This window comes from Rhamphochromis longiceps, linkage group LG10 (assembly GCF_057381845.1).
Source record: "Rhamphochromis longiceps isolate RC_006_pf linkage group LG10, R_longiceps_female_GT1.1, whole genome shotgun sequence".
Lineage (NCBI taxonomy): Eukaryota > Metazoa > Chordata > Actinopteri > Cichliformes > Cichlidae > Rhamphochromis > Rhamphochromis longiceps.
Genome location: NC_140566.1, coordinates 22,178,374 through 22,193,909, shown reverse-complemented (window position 1 = coordinate 22,193,909; position 15,536 = coordinate 22,178,374). Strand labels below are relative to the sequence as shown.

General features: G+C 41.4%; 2 protein-coding genes across 5 annotated transcripts; one reads left to right on the top strand and one right to left on the bottom strand.

The window, feature by feature from the left end:
• Window positions 1–119: 119 nt before the first annotated feature.
• rbm14a (RNA binding motif protein 14a) lies at window positions 120–9,551 on the bottom strand. Of its 3 annotated transcripts, XM_085420982.1 has the most exons (9): window positions 9,411–9,551; window positions 8,573–8,752; window positions 6,398–6,582; window positions 5,966–6,148; window positions 5,770–5,882; window positions 5,294–5,575; window positions 4,935–5,164; window positions 4,369–4,779; window positions 120–1,083 (listed from the first exon to the last, which is right to left on the bottom strand). In XM_085420982.1, the coding sequence occupies exons 2-9, from the start codon at window positions 8,731–8,733 to the stop codon at window positions 1,080–1,082; spliced, it is 1,569 nt and encodes a 522-aa protein (XP_085277108.1). In that variant the 5' UTR covers window positions 8,734–8,752; window positions 9,411–9,551; the 3' UTR covers window positions 120–1,079. The 3 variants fall into 3 exon arrangements, with proteins under 3 accessions (XP_085277108.1, XP_085277105.1, XP_085277107.1); XM_085420979.1 differs by lacking the exon at window positions 120–1,083 and having other exon boundaries at window positions 1,457–4,779; XM_085420981.1 differs by lacking the exon at window positions 120–1,083 and having other exon boundaries at window positions 1,457–4,779; window positions 5,770–5,879.
• LOC146660909 (uncharacterized) lies at window positions 9,465–14,983 on the top strand. 2 transcript variants are annotated; one of them, XM_085420978.1, is made up of 6 exons: window positions 9,465–9,520; window positions 10,543–10,734; window positions 10,832–10,946; window positions 12,212–12,284; window positions 12,480–12,571; window positions 12,945–14,983. In XM_085420978.1, the coding sequence occupies exons 2-6, from the start codon at window positions 10,543–10,545 to the stop codon at window positions 14,189–14,191; spliced, it is 1,719 nt and encodes a 572-aa protein (XP_085277104.1). In that variant the 5' UTR covers window positions 9,465–9,520; the 3' UTR covers window positions 14,192–14,983. The 2 variants fall into 2 exon arrangements, with proteins under 2 accessions (XP_085277104.1, XP_085277103.1); XM_085420977.1 differs by lacking the exon at window positions 9,465–9,520 and adding an exon at window positions 9,574–9,983.
• The last annotated feature ends 553 nt before the right edge of the window (window positions 14,984–15,536 follow it).

The window sequence follows — 15,536 nt, the reverse complement described above, 5'->3', positions numbered from 1 at the left end:
TTTTTATTTGAAAAAGCATAGATTGATGTTTTTGGAAAAAAACTGAATAAAATGTCATCTGATGCTGAGCCCTGAAAGTTTAAATGGCAAAACCCACCAAGCTTTCTGCATCTTCAAATATTCACACAGAGATTGTTTCATTCAGTTGAAATTCATTTTATTGATAATTAAACATTTGAAAGAACATAGGACAAAATGTAATTTAAAACAACATGGTCGCATCCGTGTTCATCGTCATTCATACAAGTTGAATGCGGCATCAAAAATCGTTTTCAGATGGGGGGAGTCGAGCGTTGAACCAGCAACCGATCCTGAGCCAGGTTATTCAACTCTGAAGTGGAGGCCCTACCACTGTGCTCTTACGCAAGGCACTTAACCCCCGAAGAGGCCGCAGGGGCGCTTTTAGAAAAACTAAGACAACCCATCGATCTAAATGTCCCCGACTCTGGCTGTGGTGCTCTTCGGTGATAGGCTGAAACAGGACGTACTTACAACAACATGCCTGCTGCAGAGTGTGTTCAGATTTAGACTAAAGGGGGCACAGATGTCCTTAAAAACTTGTGTGAGAGTGGTCACATTAGGAGCAGGAATGTATGAGCAGAGAAAACTTGAGGGGAGGAGGGAGGGGAAATGTAAGGATTTGAACAGGAAAATAAAAATAAAAAATAAATAAAAATCTCCCATTTAAAAAAAAGAAGAAAAAAAAAAAAGAAAAGAAAAGAAAAAAAAAAAAACCCCAAAACCCCAAACAAACATTAATAAGAAGAGAAAAAAGATGGGTGAGTTGTTTCAAAAAATAAAAAAAATTCCAAAATCCGGACAAATCTGAATCCCTGAAGGCAAGTGAGATGTAAGAAGTATGGACACAGGAGCATCTGTACGGCGTGTGTGTGCTGGTGAGTGTGTAGGCGTGTTTCGGGGAGGGGTCTGAGTGTGTGGTCTGAGTGTTTACCTTAGTGGGGAGACCCCCCATCGTCCACAGCAGTTTCAGGCCTAACGCTGCTTTTTTCCCCCATTCCACGCTACAGCTGCGTGTGCCGTACGTCCAGGGCAAGGGCTCAGTTTGGCTCCCTCCCACTCTAGCTGCAATAATCAGCAAGAGGAAGAAGGTGGCTGGAGCAGCAGCAACAACAAGGCAAGCAACTAACAGTTCACATGGAGAAGGTGGAATAATGTGGAAATGTAGAGAGGCTATGTGTCACTGAAAAATAATCGCAGCACTATCAGTTCACGTGCTGAATGAGAAGTAATGCGAGTAGCTAATGTGTGGTACAATCACATCGGAGCAACTATTGAGAGTCATGAAATGCAAGAAGAATCAGGTGTGCATTAGTATTATTTGCACTGCATCGCACGTGTTGTCTGTTATAAATTATATGAACTAACCCAGTTATAAGGTGAAAGTTGTCTAGGTGTGATTTGGATGCTGAGAAAGCCTGTGTGTGCTTCTGGTGAGATCAGAAGAGAAAAGGAAAGGTCTTCGTGCCTTCTCACTTCTGCCCGGGAAAAATCAGTGGCCTCTACAAAATCCAAAACGACTTTCGCATCACCATCAGCACTGAGAACATCACCTGAAGTCTGCTCAGCTTAAAACCCTTCGATACACACACACACACACACAGTTGCTTTCTCTTTTTACTTCACTCGCCAATGCCACTACAACTCACCATCACTCACTACATGCTACAGCACAACTGTAATCCCTCCCTGCCATACAAACGGCTGCCTCTTTTTACGAGTCTGGTACAACTGAACTGTCCAACTACACCAGGTCTCCAACTGTTTAGAAAGAAATACAATCACTATGTTTTTATTAACAGTCAATATTCCTACCAAATGTTGGTTGGCATCTTTTTAAATATTTACATTTGTACCAAATTGTAGATTTTCTTTCCGTCTAAATCACAACTATCCATGAGACCAAAGGTATGACAGAAGCTGATGAGACTTCCAAAAAAAAAAAAAAAAAAAAAAAAAAAAAAGGAAACTAATGGAAGATGTCAAAAAATAAAAATAAAAAAATAAAGAGGAAAGAAAAATTAAAAGTTGAATTTTAATTGCTCAAATTCTATTAGCTCCATTGGCCATGCATCGCTTGCTGACATTCCTCCTGGCTCTTATAAATTCACATATATACAAAACCAACAAAAAAAACCCCCAAAACTATTGAACAACTGAATGTTGCTTATAATCAGAGAAAGATGTGGATGCATTGAACACAAAACAAGAACTAAGTGTGAATAACTACTAAATTACGTGAAGACTGTTCTGACATTTAAAGGCAAAACCGACCTTTAAAGCAAAAACTGACAGGACATATTCAGTTCCTGAGGTTGGAACATATTTTTGTTTGCACAGACCTCAAGATTTACAGAAAGCCAAGAGGGGAAGAAAAGTAAGGTAAATTATAATAATCTACCTCAACTGAAATCATGCACTCTTGTGGGTCTACTCTGCTTTAATCGATACTGCCCAAAATAGCAAAACTATGAAACATCAAGCAGGTTATTCACACACTGCTTATATCCATCAAAAACCAGTCCAACTCTTGTATGTTAGGAGGATGGTCTAGAAATTTACCTCAAAGTCACTCCTCTCACCCTGCAAATGAGTAAGCTCAGGAAATGTTTTCATGTGAACAGCCCCCATTCTTTTATTTTTTTAAGACTACACCGTCAGCTAAAACCCCTTTCAGACACAGCAATCTCACTAGGTCTACCTAGTAAGACTTACATATTTCTTTTAATATGGTGCATGTCTGGATGCATGCTGTCACATGTGCGTCAAAAACAATAATCAAGTGTATGTGTTTGCTTTATTCAGTCCAGAAGACAGGATGATGTCTCTGAGCTTGTGTGGGAGAAGCTGCTCAGTCAGCAGCCCACACACTCAAAATCAGAGAAACCCTGCTGGTACTGACGATGAAGGAGAGAACAAATGTTCTCAAGTGAAACTACATCTACAGAGTGATGCTTACAATGCCCAATGACACCAGTGAGATAGGTCTTTTGGATATATTGAAAGCTGTTTGTGTGCCTGAACGAAGCCGTGAGAAGAATTCATGTATAATCCAAGTGCTGTCAATCTACAAGACTGATGTTTTCTATCCCATGTCTGAAAGGGGCTTAAGTGAAACCAGCCTGATACATTATTTGAGATGCCATCTGGTCAATTTAACAACACAATTTCAATCTGTACGGGATCAAATTTCCTCAGTAAATGAAACAATCAATTTGATTAACCACTCAAACTTCCTTTTACCTCATCTCTGCTTTCCATCTTCAAACACCATATTACATGTAGAGGTTGTGCGTCTGATCAAAACAGGTTTATTGTTACGAAAGCATCGCTACAAATGACTTCAGACTAAGCCTCGTTACATACTCTACAAAAGCCACAACAAATATGCAAGCACAACTGTTTGTACTTTGTTATTGTTGGAGATGTGCTGAGTCAACTTTGTGTTCTTCATAGCAGACTGCAGTTTGAGGTGCTGTCTAACTGAACAACATTATACAAAGAGATGTTTCTTCAACACCCTGACAGATATACAAAAGGGGACAAAATTATAGAAACAATTAGTATAAAGCAATACAGCTCAACAGCACATTAAATTGCAGCCAACCCAAAGTTGGCCGTCATGAATGAACATCATGGGCCTGTAGAGAAATTAGTGTTTTATAAAAACAATAACAAAGCCATACAGTCCCAGTTGGACAGGATATGTTTCCATGGATAAAACCGGTTTATAATTTACTTATCTGTACTTTGTATTTTTGTCTGCAATATACGATGAGTTGCCAGACTGCACATTTCATGCAGCAACAATCTTTTATGTAGAGTACATAAAATGGCTTCGCCTGACACCGAACAGAAAGCTCTTCTGAAGTGACAAAAACCCACCTTCTGAGTCCAACCTTGTTTGAGGCAAAATTTAAGCTTTAACATTCAACAAGGAACCAGCTGTGCCTCTATATCACATCTAACAGGAACTATTAATGCTTAACAGCACTCTAGTATCAGCTGCCTCCCTCATCTCCACTACTCCAGAGACCTTGCTAGCTCATAATCATCCACTTAACTGAGTAATCATCCATTGAGAGACTAGTTGGTCAAGATGGAGAAACAGGGGAGAATCACAACCTTGCCCACTCTCTTGTTTTTCGCCTTTAAACTGTCCCTTATGTATGCTTGCTGACGTACACACACACAAACACATACACGCGCACACACACAATCACACATCTGCCATGTGTAAAGGAGCGTGTGGAAGGGGGGTGGGGCTATCGATAAGGGGGTTCTGGCGTGTGGTAAGGGTAATCGTGGCGCGGGGGCATGGGTTGCCCGTGTGCGGGTGTCTGCTCATACGGTGTGGAGGTGGAGTAGCTTCCCGCTCCGTAAGCTCCCGATGAATCATATGCTCCCGGTGCCCCGTAGCCTCCAGATGTGTCATAGCCCGCTGAGGCGTCGTAGCTTCCAGACGAGGCATCGTAGCTCCCGGATGAAGCGTCGTAGCTCCCCGATGAGGCGTCATAACTTCCCGAAGTGTCGTACGTTCCTGGTGCTGCATAGGAATCCGATGCGGCATATGTCGGGAGTGCTGTATATGTCCCTGGTGGTGCAGGGGTTGTGGTGGAAGCAGGTGCCTGTGTGGTTGCCGGTGGAGGCGGAGGTGGTGGTGGAGGATTGGTGTAGGCATACTGGAGGTACTGGTACTGTTGCTGGTACTGTTGATACTGTTGGTACTGATGCATTTGTTGGTAGTATTCTGTATATGACCTTGAGTCAAAATTAGAGTTGAAGAAAAGGTAAGAAATAAGCAGGAAAAAAAAAAGGCACACAAATCTCAATAATATGACCATGTTATATTATCATAAACTGGTTTAAGCTTAATTTTCTTCTATCACTATCTGCTCTTTAAATGTTATGTGTACCTCGCAACAGGATCCGCTCCTTCAGGAGTTGTGGTGGTGGTGGCAGCGACGGGGTCTTCAGGTGCTCCAGGTGGTGTTGGAAGCAGGGCACGTCGTTTGGGGCGTATCTGAGCAAATGAACCCGGAACAGGGTCAGGGAGGAGAGGAGCTCGATTTCCTCGTATTGGGCTGCGGTCCCGCTCATTATCTGAAGGTGCTGCCTTTCTCCCTGCCTGCTGCTCTGCCAGAACCTTGAGTCATTAAAAAAAAAAAAAAAAAAAAAAAAAACCCCACACACAACACAGATAAGATGACCGTTTCTGAAACACAATAATAGACACACAAGCACACAAGACATTTTTACTCCAAAGTTAACAGACCTTCTGTCCCTCCTGAAAGAACTTGGCTCTCGCTGCTTCGAAAAGTGTTGTTGGATCTGGTACAGTCTGGGGCTCCACCTCTTCCTCAACTGCGGCCGCTGCAGAATTGTGATTTGCCAGCTCATGAAACACCTGGTCAGCTACAGATCCATACACTTGGCTGGCAAGAGCTCCATATATGACTCCATCTGCACCTTTAGAACTGGTGATCCCTTTCAGAGCAGCGTAGGTGGGGTCAAAGGATGTGGTGTTGTAGAAAGAGTTATGGACACTTTGTTGAACCTGCAACAAAAGAAAATTCTTAAATCTAGTCCGTCTAAACTCTATGGTGCAATATAGGGAGTTCAAATTAAAGTTCATAAAAGGCTTGACTGACAATAAAGTTTCCTAAAAAGTTGTGATATTCATTACTTTGAAAAACAAAGAGCATAAGGCTTTCAAATGGCAGTGGACATCCTGGTGGAGAATATACTTACTTGTATGGGTAATCCAGCTGCAGCAGCTGCAGCTGCAGCAAGCACAGCTGCTTGACTCTGATGATGCTCTAGTGACGGAGGCGGTCGTGGAAGAAGACCCTCTCTGCCACCTGCTGAAAACATGATTACAACATAAGCTGCATTTCATTTCTTGGAAAACAAATTGCCCTTTCATCATCACCTGCTGTTACAGCACCTGTGGGGTTAGCTGAATTTCCAGCTGTCATAATCTGGTTTATCAGAGGTTGGGCTTTGGACAGCTCTACAGCCAACTGACGCCCCTTGAACATGGTCCCATTGAGTGCCTCAATAGCCGCCAAGGCTTCCTCCTTCCTCTCCATATGCACGAATGCATAGCCGACATTTGAGCATAACCTTGCTGTAGTTTACAGGAAAGAGAAAGGTCAACATTAGTCTGAGGCTGATTTTTACAATGAAATGTGTGCATCCCATATTTTATGTCACATCAACTTGAAAGATTGGACCACGATGCAAACCAGAAAAGTCACTTGCTCAGAGTTTAAAGTCCCCAAATCTGTTCTTATTCAAACCAGCTCAAGTTAATTAAATCCTGATGCAAATTTCTCTCACACACAATCTTTACAGATTACAAGGCTTTATACGTTACCTTTGACTTTATCACAGTCTAAAACTCTTCCGAAGGTTGAGAACAGCCCATGCAAGTCATCTGCTGAACATGTAGCGCTGAGGTTCCCCACAAACACTTTAGTGGAGTTGGGTGGGCGTGCTCGTGACTCTTCGACTACCAGGGGTCTGCCTCGGTACTCTTTGCCATCAAGATGTCGTATCGCCCTGTTAACGTAAGAACAGCTAAATCATAAACACATTCAAAACCACAGATGAGACTATCAGTAATAACATTTAACTGCAATATACGGTCACTGCCTACTTCCCTAAGCACACCTATTCAAAGGCTCATTAATGCAAATATCCAATCAGCTAGTCACATGGCAACAACTCAAGGCATTTACATATGTAGTCTTGGTGAAAACTACCTGCTGAGGTTCAAACTGAACATCAGAATGAGTAAGAACGGCAATTTCACTTTGAATATGGAACACCAACTTCCTGCTATCCAAGACCAGGAAACTGGTGCTACAATTTGCACAGGCTCGCCAAAATTGGACAATAGAAGACTGGACAACAACTGCCTGGTCTCATGATTAAGTCAACATTCATATGGTAAATATTTATTCTGAATGTGACCATCAGTTCACTGTACTTAAATGTCCTTCAGTCACTAGATCTTGACCCAAAATAGCACCTTTGGGATGTGCTGGAAGAGCAGACTCACATTATAGGTGTGCAGGCAGGACAAATCTGCAATGACCAGATGATTTCACATCAATATGAACCAAAATCTTTGATGAGACCCTGTTGAATCTATGCCATGAAGAATTAATGGAGTTCTTTATGGAAGAGATCAAATACCAGCATAACAAATACTGCTGCAGCCTTTCCTTGTTTTACTAACTGCACTTTAATAGGAAGTAAACAGCTACTGTAATTAGTCAGACCACAACAGTGTTTGGTGAGAGAATGGTCCTGTTCCTGTTTTCTTTTTAGTATCTTAGTTTTTCAGATACTGCAGCCTGTTGCTTCTTTCATACCTTTATAAACTTTGTTACTTTTATTGTTTGACCTAGGTCTTCCAATTTCTAATAATAATGAAAGAGACAATTCTTGTATCTGAACTGTTTGTCTCCACTCAGACATTTTTTTAAGGTGTCTGCAAACTGTAAACTATTGCATGTGTTTTAGGCTTCTACTGTATTAGACTAGTATTAAGCAGGAAAGTGAAGCTAAGCAAATGGTCAAATTAAGCTTCTATGCATGGATCTTGGGATTTATAATTAGTCATTACTTTTATAATTAGTCATTACTTTTAAACAGTCAAAGCACTGGAAAGGTCAAATATGTATATACTTGTTACTTTTAACCTTTAATTTATATTGTATAACTCATTGATATGATTGTTGTACTGTAACAAATATGTAGCTCCCAGAGTGGACTCATTTCTGTGAGTTGTTTTAACACTATAACAAAAACATCATTTATTTACAATGCAGATAGTGCTTACCAACTGTATCGTTTAAGAGGTTCAGAATATGTACTACAATACCAAAAAATCAAACTGAAAGAGAATGACATGTCATGTAGACTAAATCTGACTAAACTCTCAAACATTAAAACTAAAGACATTTCAACTTGTTTCAATTTATTTAACTAAAGTCTAGTTTATGACATGTTGTTTTTTTTTGTTTTTTTAAACGTTTAGTTTTACTTAAGTATAACAACCTTGATGATAAAATAAATGAACGTTTCTGGTTTTGGAATAGATAGATTCTAGCTATCATATGATGTTCCTAACTCACAATAGGATTTTGAAGGCCACTGTGCACATTAGTGCAACTGGTCAGAACAAAGTTAAGTAAAGAGACACAGAGCAATGCATGGCAGATGTCTGTGCAATACTCTATTTAAGAGTCTGCTGATAAGCCATAATTATTTTGGGGGTTAGCTTTACTTTACTACACATACTGAACATCACTAATACAAATGTTGCATTTCTGACGCATGTTTAAAAACGACAAAGCTGGACTACTTTAAATGACTAAATACAATGAACTCAGTCTGCTCTTATACTTTGAGAAAAGAATGTATGTTTTCATGTAAACTACATGACTCCTTTTGACATGATTTCCGAGATGTACAACAACATTTAGGAAAGCAAAACACTAATTATATCTAATAACAGTGATGGCCAGTGTAACAATTATACCTGTCTGCTGCCCCCTCTCCCTTCAGGGTAACGAAAGCATACTGTCTCAGCAACGAGCAGGTGTTGATCTCTCCATATGGACCAAAGAGCTTGTTCAGTTCTTCGTGCGTAGCATCTATAGGAAGGTTCCCTACAAACAACTTCACGTTCTCACCGCTCATCTCTGTAAAAACCAGGCATCTGCAAGAGAACAAACATGACGCGGGGAACATACGGTCATTTGTGATTTGAGCAACGGTAACAGGCTAGCTAGACGATTAGTAGATCTCAACAGGAAATTTGCTGTCTTGAAAAAATCTCGAAAGGCCTATCAAAGCTGATTGATCCCCCCCCCACACACACACACACACACAATCTGGCGTTATTACCAGGCGGGTTTTTTTTTTTATAGCTATTTGCGTATTCGCCGGATTGCCACTTGGCAGTCGCCGCAGCGACGCCAGGAGGTATTATTAGCTAAGCTAATAAAACCGTTAAATTGGGCGGCGAAAATGCCTCCAGATTAAAGTGTGTAAAATGCCTAGGTTAGCCGCAGAATGGCAAAAGACGAAAAATAGCTACATGTAACTGTTTATATAGCTTACTATAAGCACCGTTACACGACCAGCAGCACGCTAAAACTCCAGACACTCCTGGCCATCTTGTTGAGCATTAGCTAATGTTAGCTACGCCAGCTAACGCTAACGTAGAGGGTTTTATCTGAGTGGTAGCAAACGTCTACCAAAGCTAAAGCCAGGTCTCTGTTACCAGTTATCGTAAAAAAATAACTAAGCCCGTCTAGTTTTCATATTTGAACAAAAATTTTGAATTATGCCAGCAAAGTACACAGAAGCCTTACCCAACGCGGTCCTGGAGCTGTCGTATTTAAACCTCACATCCGTATCCGGTTTCCTGAGGCAGGGTTGCACACATGGAGGGCGCAGTTTCACCAAGACGGTCACTTTACTGGCAAGCCACTATTTTACTTGCATATCTTCGCGCTAATGTGCTAAAGTAGACTGTAGCACTAACAAAATGGATGAACGGAGGCTATGGGTTCTGTAACTACAGGACTTTAAACCAATTAACCCCTGTTTAACTGCTCTTCTAAAACGACTTGTTACTATTATCTGTACTAAAAAGTAATACAAAAATAAGACATAACTCAAGTCTTATGTGGATCTAGAACACGTGAGTCTGACGTCATGATGACTTGACTTGACTCCAGGTGAGATCAGGTGGGTTAGGAGGAGGAGCAAAAGAAGGCATCTTCAGATCGGAGAGCACGCGTCATGACAGGCCAGAGTGAAAGAGAAGTAAACTTCCTATCGTAGTAAAAAAAAAAAAAAAAAGCTGGTGGAAGAACACGAAGCATGCCATCATAAAGTGGATCCGGAGGTGAAAAAGGAAGGAGAAGAATCGGAGCAGAGAGGTAGTAAAACAGTTTGAGTTGGTTGTTTAAAAATAAGATGAGCGTGCTGTGACACACAATTACATGACTGTAGCGCTAGAAGCCTGCGTGCAGCGCAGTTTGCGGAGGAAATGTGCAAGTTTTAGAGGAATGTACTTCGTGCGGGTCCAGACAGAAGTTGACATGTATAGGCTGCGGTCAGATTCAGCCCATTGATGCGTTCGTATTAAGAAGGATAAGTGTGTCAGTTTGACATTTGCTCCTTTTTTACTTAACATCTAATGACTGTTGTGACGTTTGTGTTTGCTGTGGGTGTGTCTGTAATTTAAAGATCTTCACCATAGGTTGCTATTTTATTTAAGCTCTGTCTGAGCTGCTGTGCTTTACCAAGTCTGGACTTGCCGGTCCAATCCAGTCAGATTTATGGTACAAGTGTGTGTCTCTGTTTGTGTGCAGCAGTCTCACCCGTCTTTCTGTCATTACTGGGATCCAGAAGGATGCCATAACCACGTGTAGCATTATGAGACTGCATGGAGATTTGGAGCACATTAACTATGTTGTTGTATGCATATGTGTTTAGATGGCACAGCAAGAAGAACCCCTGTACGATTTCCCAGAGCCCACCCAAGTATCGGAGCGCAAGCTGAGGGGTCAGGGTTCCCTGAAAAACATCAGTGTACTGGATCGTCTCCTGCTTACAGTGCCCGTCTGGCTTCAGCTATCAATCAACCCAGCCACAGCACTGCACATACTGCAGAGGGAACCTCCCGGGGTCTGAGACACAGACATAACACACATCCACATTTCCTCTCCTACCTTTTCTTATGCACTCCCAGTTGCGTTCAGTAATCACTTGTGTTGTCTTGCAGACGTTCCTGGTGCGAAAGTCTCGCACGTCCCAAAGAAACGTGCTCTGTGTGCGTTTGACGGATGACAGCGTGCCATCGTTTGTTCAGCAGTTTGGTATCAGAGAGGAGCAAGGCAGTAAGAGCATTACCTCAACACTTGGTAGTCTTTGGAAGAGTCCACTCACATTTTAGGAAAGCATCTTAACGTTTAATAGAGTGCTGTGAAAAAGTTATTTAGCTTCTTCCTTATTTCTTTTATTCTTGTTGCATATGTGCCATACTTATGTTAGATCATCGAGCAAATGTTAATATTAGACAAAGTAAATACAAAATGCAGTTTTTGATTAGATAATTTCATTAATTAAGGCATCAAAGATGGGAAGGAAGTGTTTGGATTCAGCCATATTAGAGTTTTCAAGTTTGAATGGTCTGCCATCGTATGACATTTTTGCCCAGTCACTTTCTTATTGATGAATCATGAACACTGAGGCAAGTGACGCCTGCAGGTCTGTAGATGTTGTTCTTTTGTGACCTCTTGGATGAGTCGTCGATGTGCTCTTGGAGTAATTTTAGTCAGCTGGCCACTCCTGGGAAGGTTCACCACTGTTTACTCCATATGTGGATAATGGCTCTCACTGTGGTTTGGTGGAGTCTCAAAGCACCAAACAAAGTCGCTGATAGAAGTCAGTGACTTTGTTTCTCAGCTTTTCTTGAGTGTCTTTATATCATGGCATGATCTGTTGCTTTTTGAGATCTTTCAGCCCACATCACTTTGTCAGACAGGTTCGATTTAATTTATTTCCTGATCCAGCAGGTCGGGCAGTAATCATGCCTGGGAGTGGCTTGTAACATTGAGCAAAAAAAAAAAAAAAAAAAGTGGTTAATCACAGTTAATTTCTCATTTAACAAGGAGAAGCAACAACACCGTACTCGTGTGCTGGATATAAATGTAAATCTGCATTTTCTTTAATTATATTCTTTTGGCTAGGTATTATATACACCATTTGCTTGTTTTTACTTTATTATTTATTGCAACAAATAAAAATTAAAAAATACACGCACACAGACCATGATGAGTGCAGTGTTGTCAGCAATTCTATGAGTCTTATTTAACCTAGCTTTAAAATCTTTTCATTCTGAAGATGCTGTAATTAAATATCAGACAGCTTTAAATCTACAACTACACACTATCATTTCTGTACTATTACACAGTACTTACACATAAATACTAGAATTCAGATAAAAGCAAAGATGCCTTTCATTGTCTTCTTTTAAAGTAAAACTCCAGGCCAAAGACCCAATATTCTACTCAATAATTCCTCAGATAAGCTGTATTATTAATACCAGCCAGCGTTCCCTCGCACTAAACATCCCTGACATTTGAATTTTCTTCATCCGCAGCTCTGTCTCTGGAGACTTCAGCCATCAGCTTTCCAGACCTTCCAAGACTAATTTCCTTTTACTGTGTTAGCAGGTAAAATGTTGCCTTCCTCATTCTCAGTTTCCTTAGTGGTTCTTTGGTATAATTTTGATTCTTTAACCTTGCTCAAGTCCTATTACGTTGTCATCACTTCTTCCTCTTTTTCCACGTGAATCCATTCCAATATCTGTTTATGTGCAAGAACTAATGCAGATCTTTTTAATCTCTGCGGCGCATGTTTCTTTTCAGAGATGTGCTACCATTCCCTCTGGAGCTTCCTGACGCAATAGCGAGGGCATCATCGCACAAAGAGCTCGAGTCTATCTCACACATGGGAATAGGTTGGTCATTTCATTTTTTTCCCCCAATAGAAGATTTTGTAAGCATGCTCAACTTCAAATACTTTGATCTTCCAGGATTTATTTAAGCACATCATTAATTATGTCTCAGCCGCAGGTTAGCAAGCAGCCACTGGGGGAAGTTTGTGTGTAGGTGCATCTTTTCTGTCCTCTGCTTACTTAATTCTTTTATGTATAAAATGTGAATTTAATAAAAAATAAATAAATCAATAGTAAATTACTGTCACAATGATGTTGAATTTATGCAGCTTATAAAATGTAAACTTTACTCAAATCACTGTTCGCATTAGAATCACAGTAAAATTTGGTTATGATGAACTTATTAAAATAACCAAAACATTTTTTTGTTGTGTAGAGTTTTGGAATTCCCACCTAAATGTCCGTGGGCCACGGGAGACACCTAAGCCCCGAAAAGCTAAGGAGAAGAAGCGAGATGTTGCAACCTCCGCCCTGCCTAAGTCTGCACTGCAGTCAAGCTCTCCAGCTCCGTCTGACTCAGCTCCACAGCCAGACTCAGACAACCAGCATAAATCTGCACCTGACTCAGATGCTGCTGCCCAGAAATCGTCTCTAAATTCCACCTTGTTCCACGAGTTTTGCCCGATCACCACGCGTAGTCCCTTAGAGCTGGACTGTGGCTCTGGGCTGGGCGCTCTCTGTTTCATCAACCCTCTTTTCCTGCAGTCTCAGAGCACTTTATCCAGACGGCGCATGTTCAAGCACAGCCTCAAAGTCCGGGTTTCAACAGAGACATCGACCATGCTGTCGCCCCCGCTTGCTCCACCACCTCCGCCACCTTTAATGCCAAAAACCAAGGGGAGGTGTAAAGCCCAGAAGAGCGGACAGGAAACACTCGAGCTGAGAAAAGGCCAAACTGCTCAAGACGGCCATACCCAGCCGGTGACGCAAAACGATCCCAGCGGTGGTCAACCGCAGCCTTCATCAGCAATTCCTCAGATCCAGCCAGGGATGCAGGAGCAGCAGATGGAAGCACGCCAAAGTAAAGAGGGAGTGAAAGAAGAGGAGGCTACTGCCCAGCCACCAGCAATAAAGGAGCATCTCCCAGCTGACTCAGACTACATGAAACCCTGTCCAATAATCAGTTTCCCCAATTGTGCCTCACTGTCGTCTAAGCCACCTCCTCTTTTCCCCAAAATTTTTCAATCCCTCTCTCCTCGTGACTCTCCCAGTGCTTCTCCCTCTCTTTCCCCTTATCAGTCCCCATCTGTATCTCCCAAGATGCACATTTCTCTCTCCCCTAATGACTCACCCAGCCTTTCTCCCTCCCATTCGCCTTATCAGTCCCCATCTCTTTCTCCTAAGGTCCCCTACTCTCTCTCTCCCTTCATCTCCCAACCCTTCTCTCCGTTGATAGAGCTGGCCAGCGATACATACTCCACTCCTTCAACACCGGATCAGTTGAGATCAGACAGTGAAGCTGAAGAGAAGGAGGAAGCACAAGTGATCGAAAACAAGGATGGAGAATACAAAGATCAGCACAAAAAGATGGAAAAGGTTGACTTGGTGTTACAAACGAATGCTGCTTCTGTAAACGATAGGGAGAGCTGCAGTACTGAAGAAACAGCAGAAACTCCTGATTAGGGCTGGGTATCGTCACTGATGTTTAGAATCGATTCGATCCACGATTCGATTCAATTCAATTCAATTTGAATCTGGGAAATTTTGCCTCAGACAGTCAGAAATATTATAATTCAGATCAGTACATTGACATATTTTTGTATCTATTAAAAGGGAAGCTGACACTTTCCAGACTTTATCAAAAGGTGTGAGCGTCACAGCAGAGGCCTTTGTGTCAAAGTAGCTGAAGATAAAACACAGAAAAACATGAAGGTGATTTTCCTGGCCTGGGATTTTATAAAAATATTCCACAGTACATCAAAAACGAAAAAACCATTAATCAACATATGAACATTACCTCTAAAGTTACAGCGGTTTTATTAGAGACACGGCGTTTTGCATTTTGTATAATTTTAAAAAGTTTAAATTTGTTCAGAAGTTAGGTTTTCTTTTCGGAAGTAAGTAAAAGGGGAAAAAAAAAAAAAACATCGGCCGACAGCGCTGTAAACAACGGTAGACTTGTGCGTAACAAGCAAGCGAATAATGCAGAAAACAGATTTCGGGGATAGACGGGAAACTGTTCTTGAAGTACACTGAGAAAGAGAAAGAGAGAGAGCTGTGCATGAAGTGTGATTTTTATCGTGGTGGAAGCAAAACAGCAAAAGTCAGAGGGAATTCATGACGATGTTTATATAAAGCGTAGTTTGGATCTTCTTTTGCTGCTGGTTCGGTCAATATTGTTTGGAGAGAGATCAAACTAACAGCTTTAGAATCAGCGCAAAAAGGGCGTAAACACAAAGCGCGGACCCGCCGAAACATCAGAAGCAGCGAGCTGTCGGCTTTCAGCCTCGACCGTGTCCGTGCCGTCGGTGAGAAAGGCGACATCTCACAGATTCTGATCCGTCGGCGGGTCCGCGCTTTGTGTTTACGTCTTTGTGCAGAAGCCGTGTACCTGCTCTCATTTACTGTTTTAGATGTTTGGTGGTGGTTGAAATTTTGTGAGGTTTCACCTGAGATTCTGGAATTTTGGGCAAAATACATTTATATAAAAAAATCGATTCAGGATTTTAATGAATGATATCACGTTATCCAAGCCAGAATTGATTTTAATCAATGAATTGATTATTAAAACCCACCCCTACTCCTGATACATCCGACAAACAGGGCGATGGTACAAAAGCATCTAACGAGCAAACAGCTTAAACTGCCTTTTAATTACTAATCCCTGGGATTACTTCAGAATGCCAGTAGTTTCTTCAGGGTGACTCTTTATTGTTAACGTGTAGTAAAAGTGAGTTTATGAAAATGAAACCTGCTATGATTCTGGAAGGAAAGAAAAAATACCACCCAGATCTTATCAAATTGATTT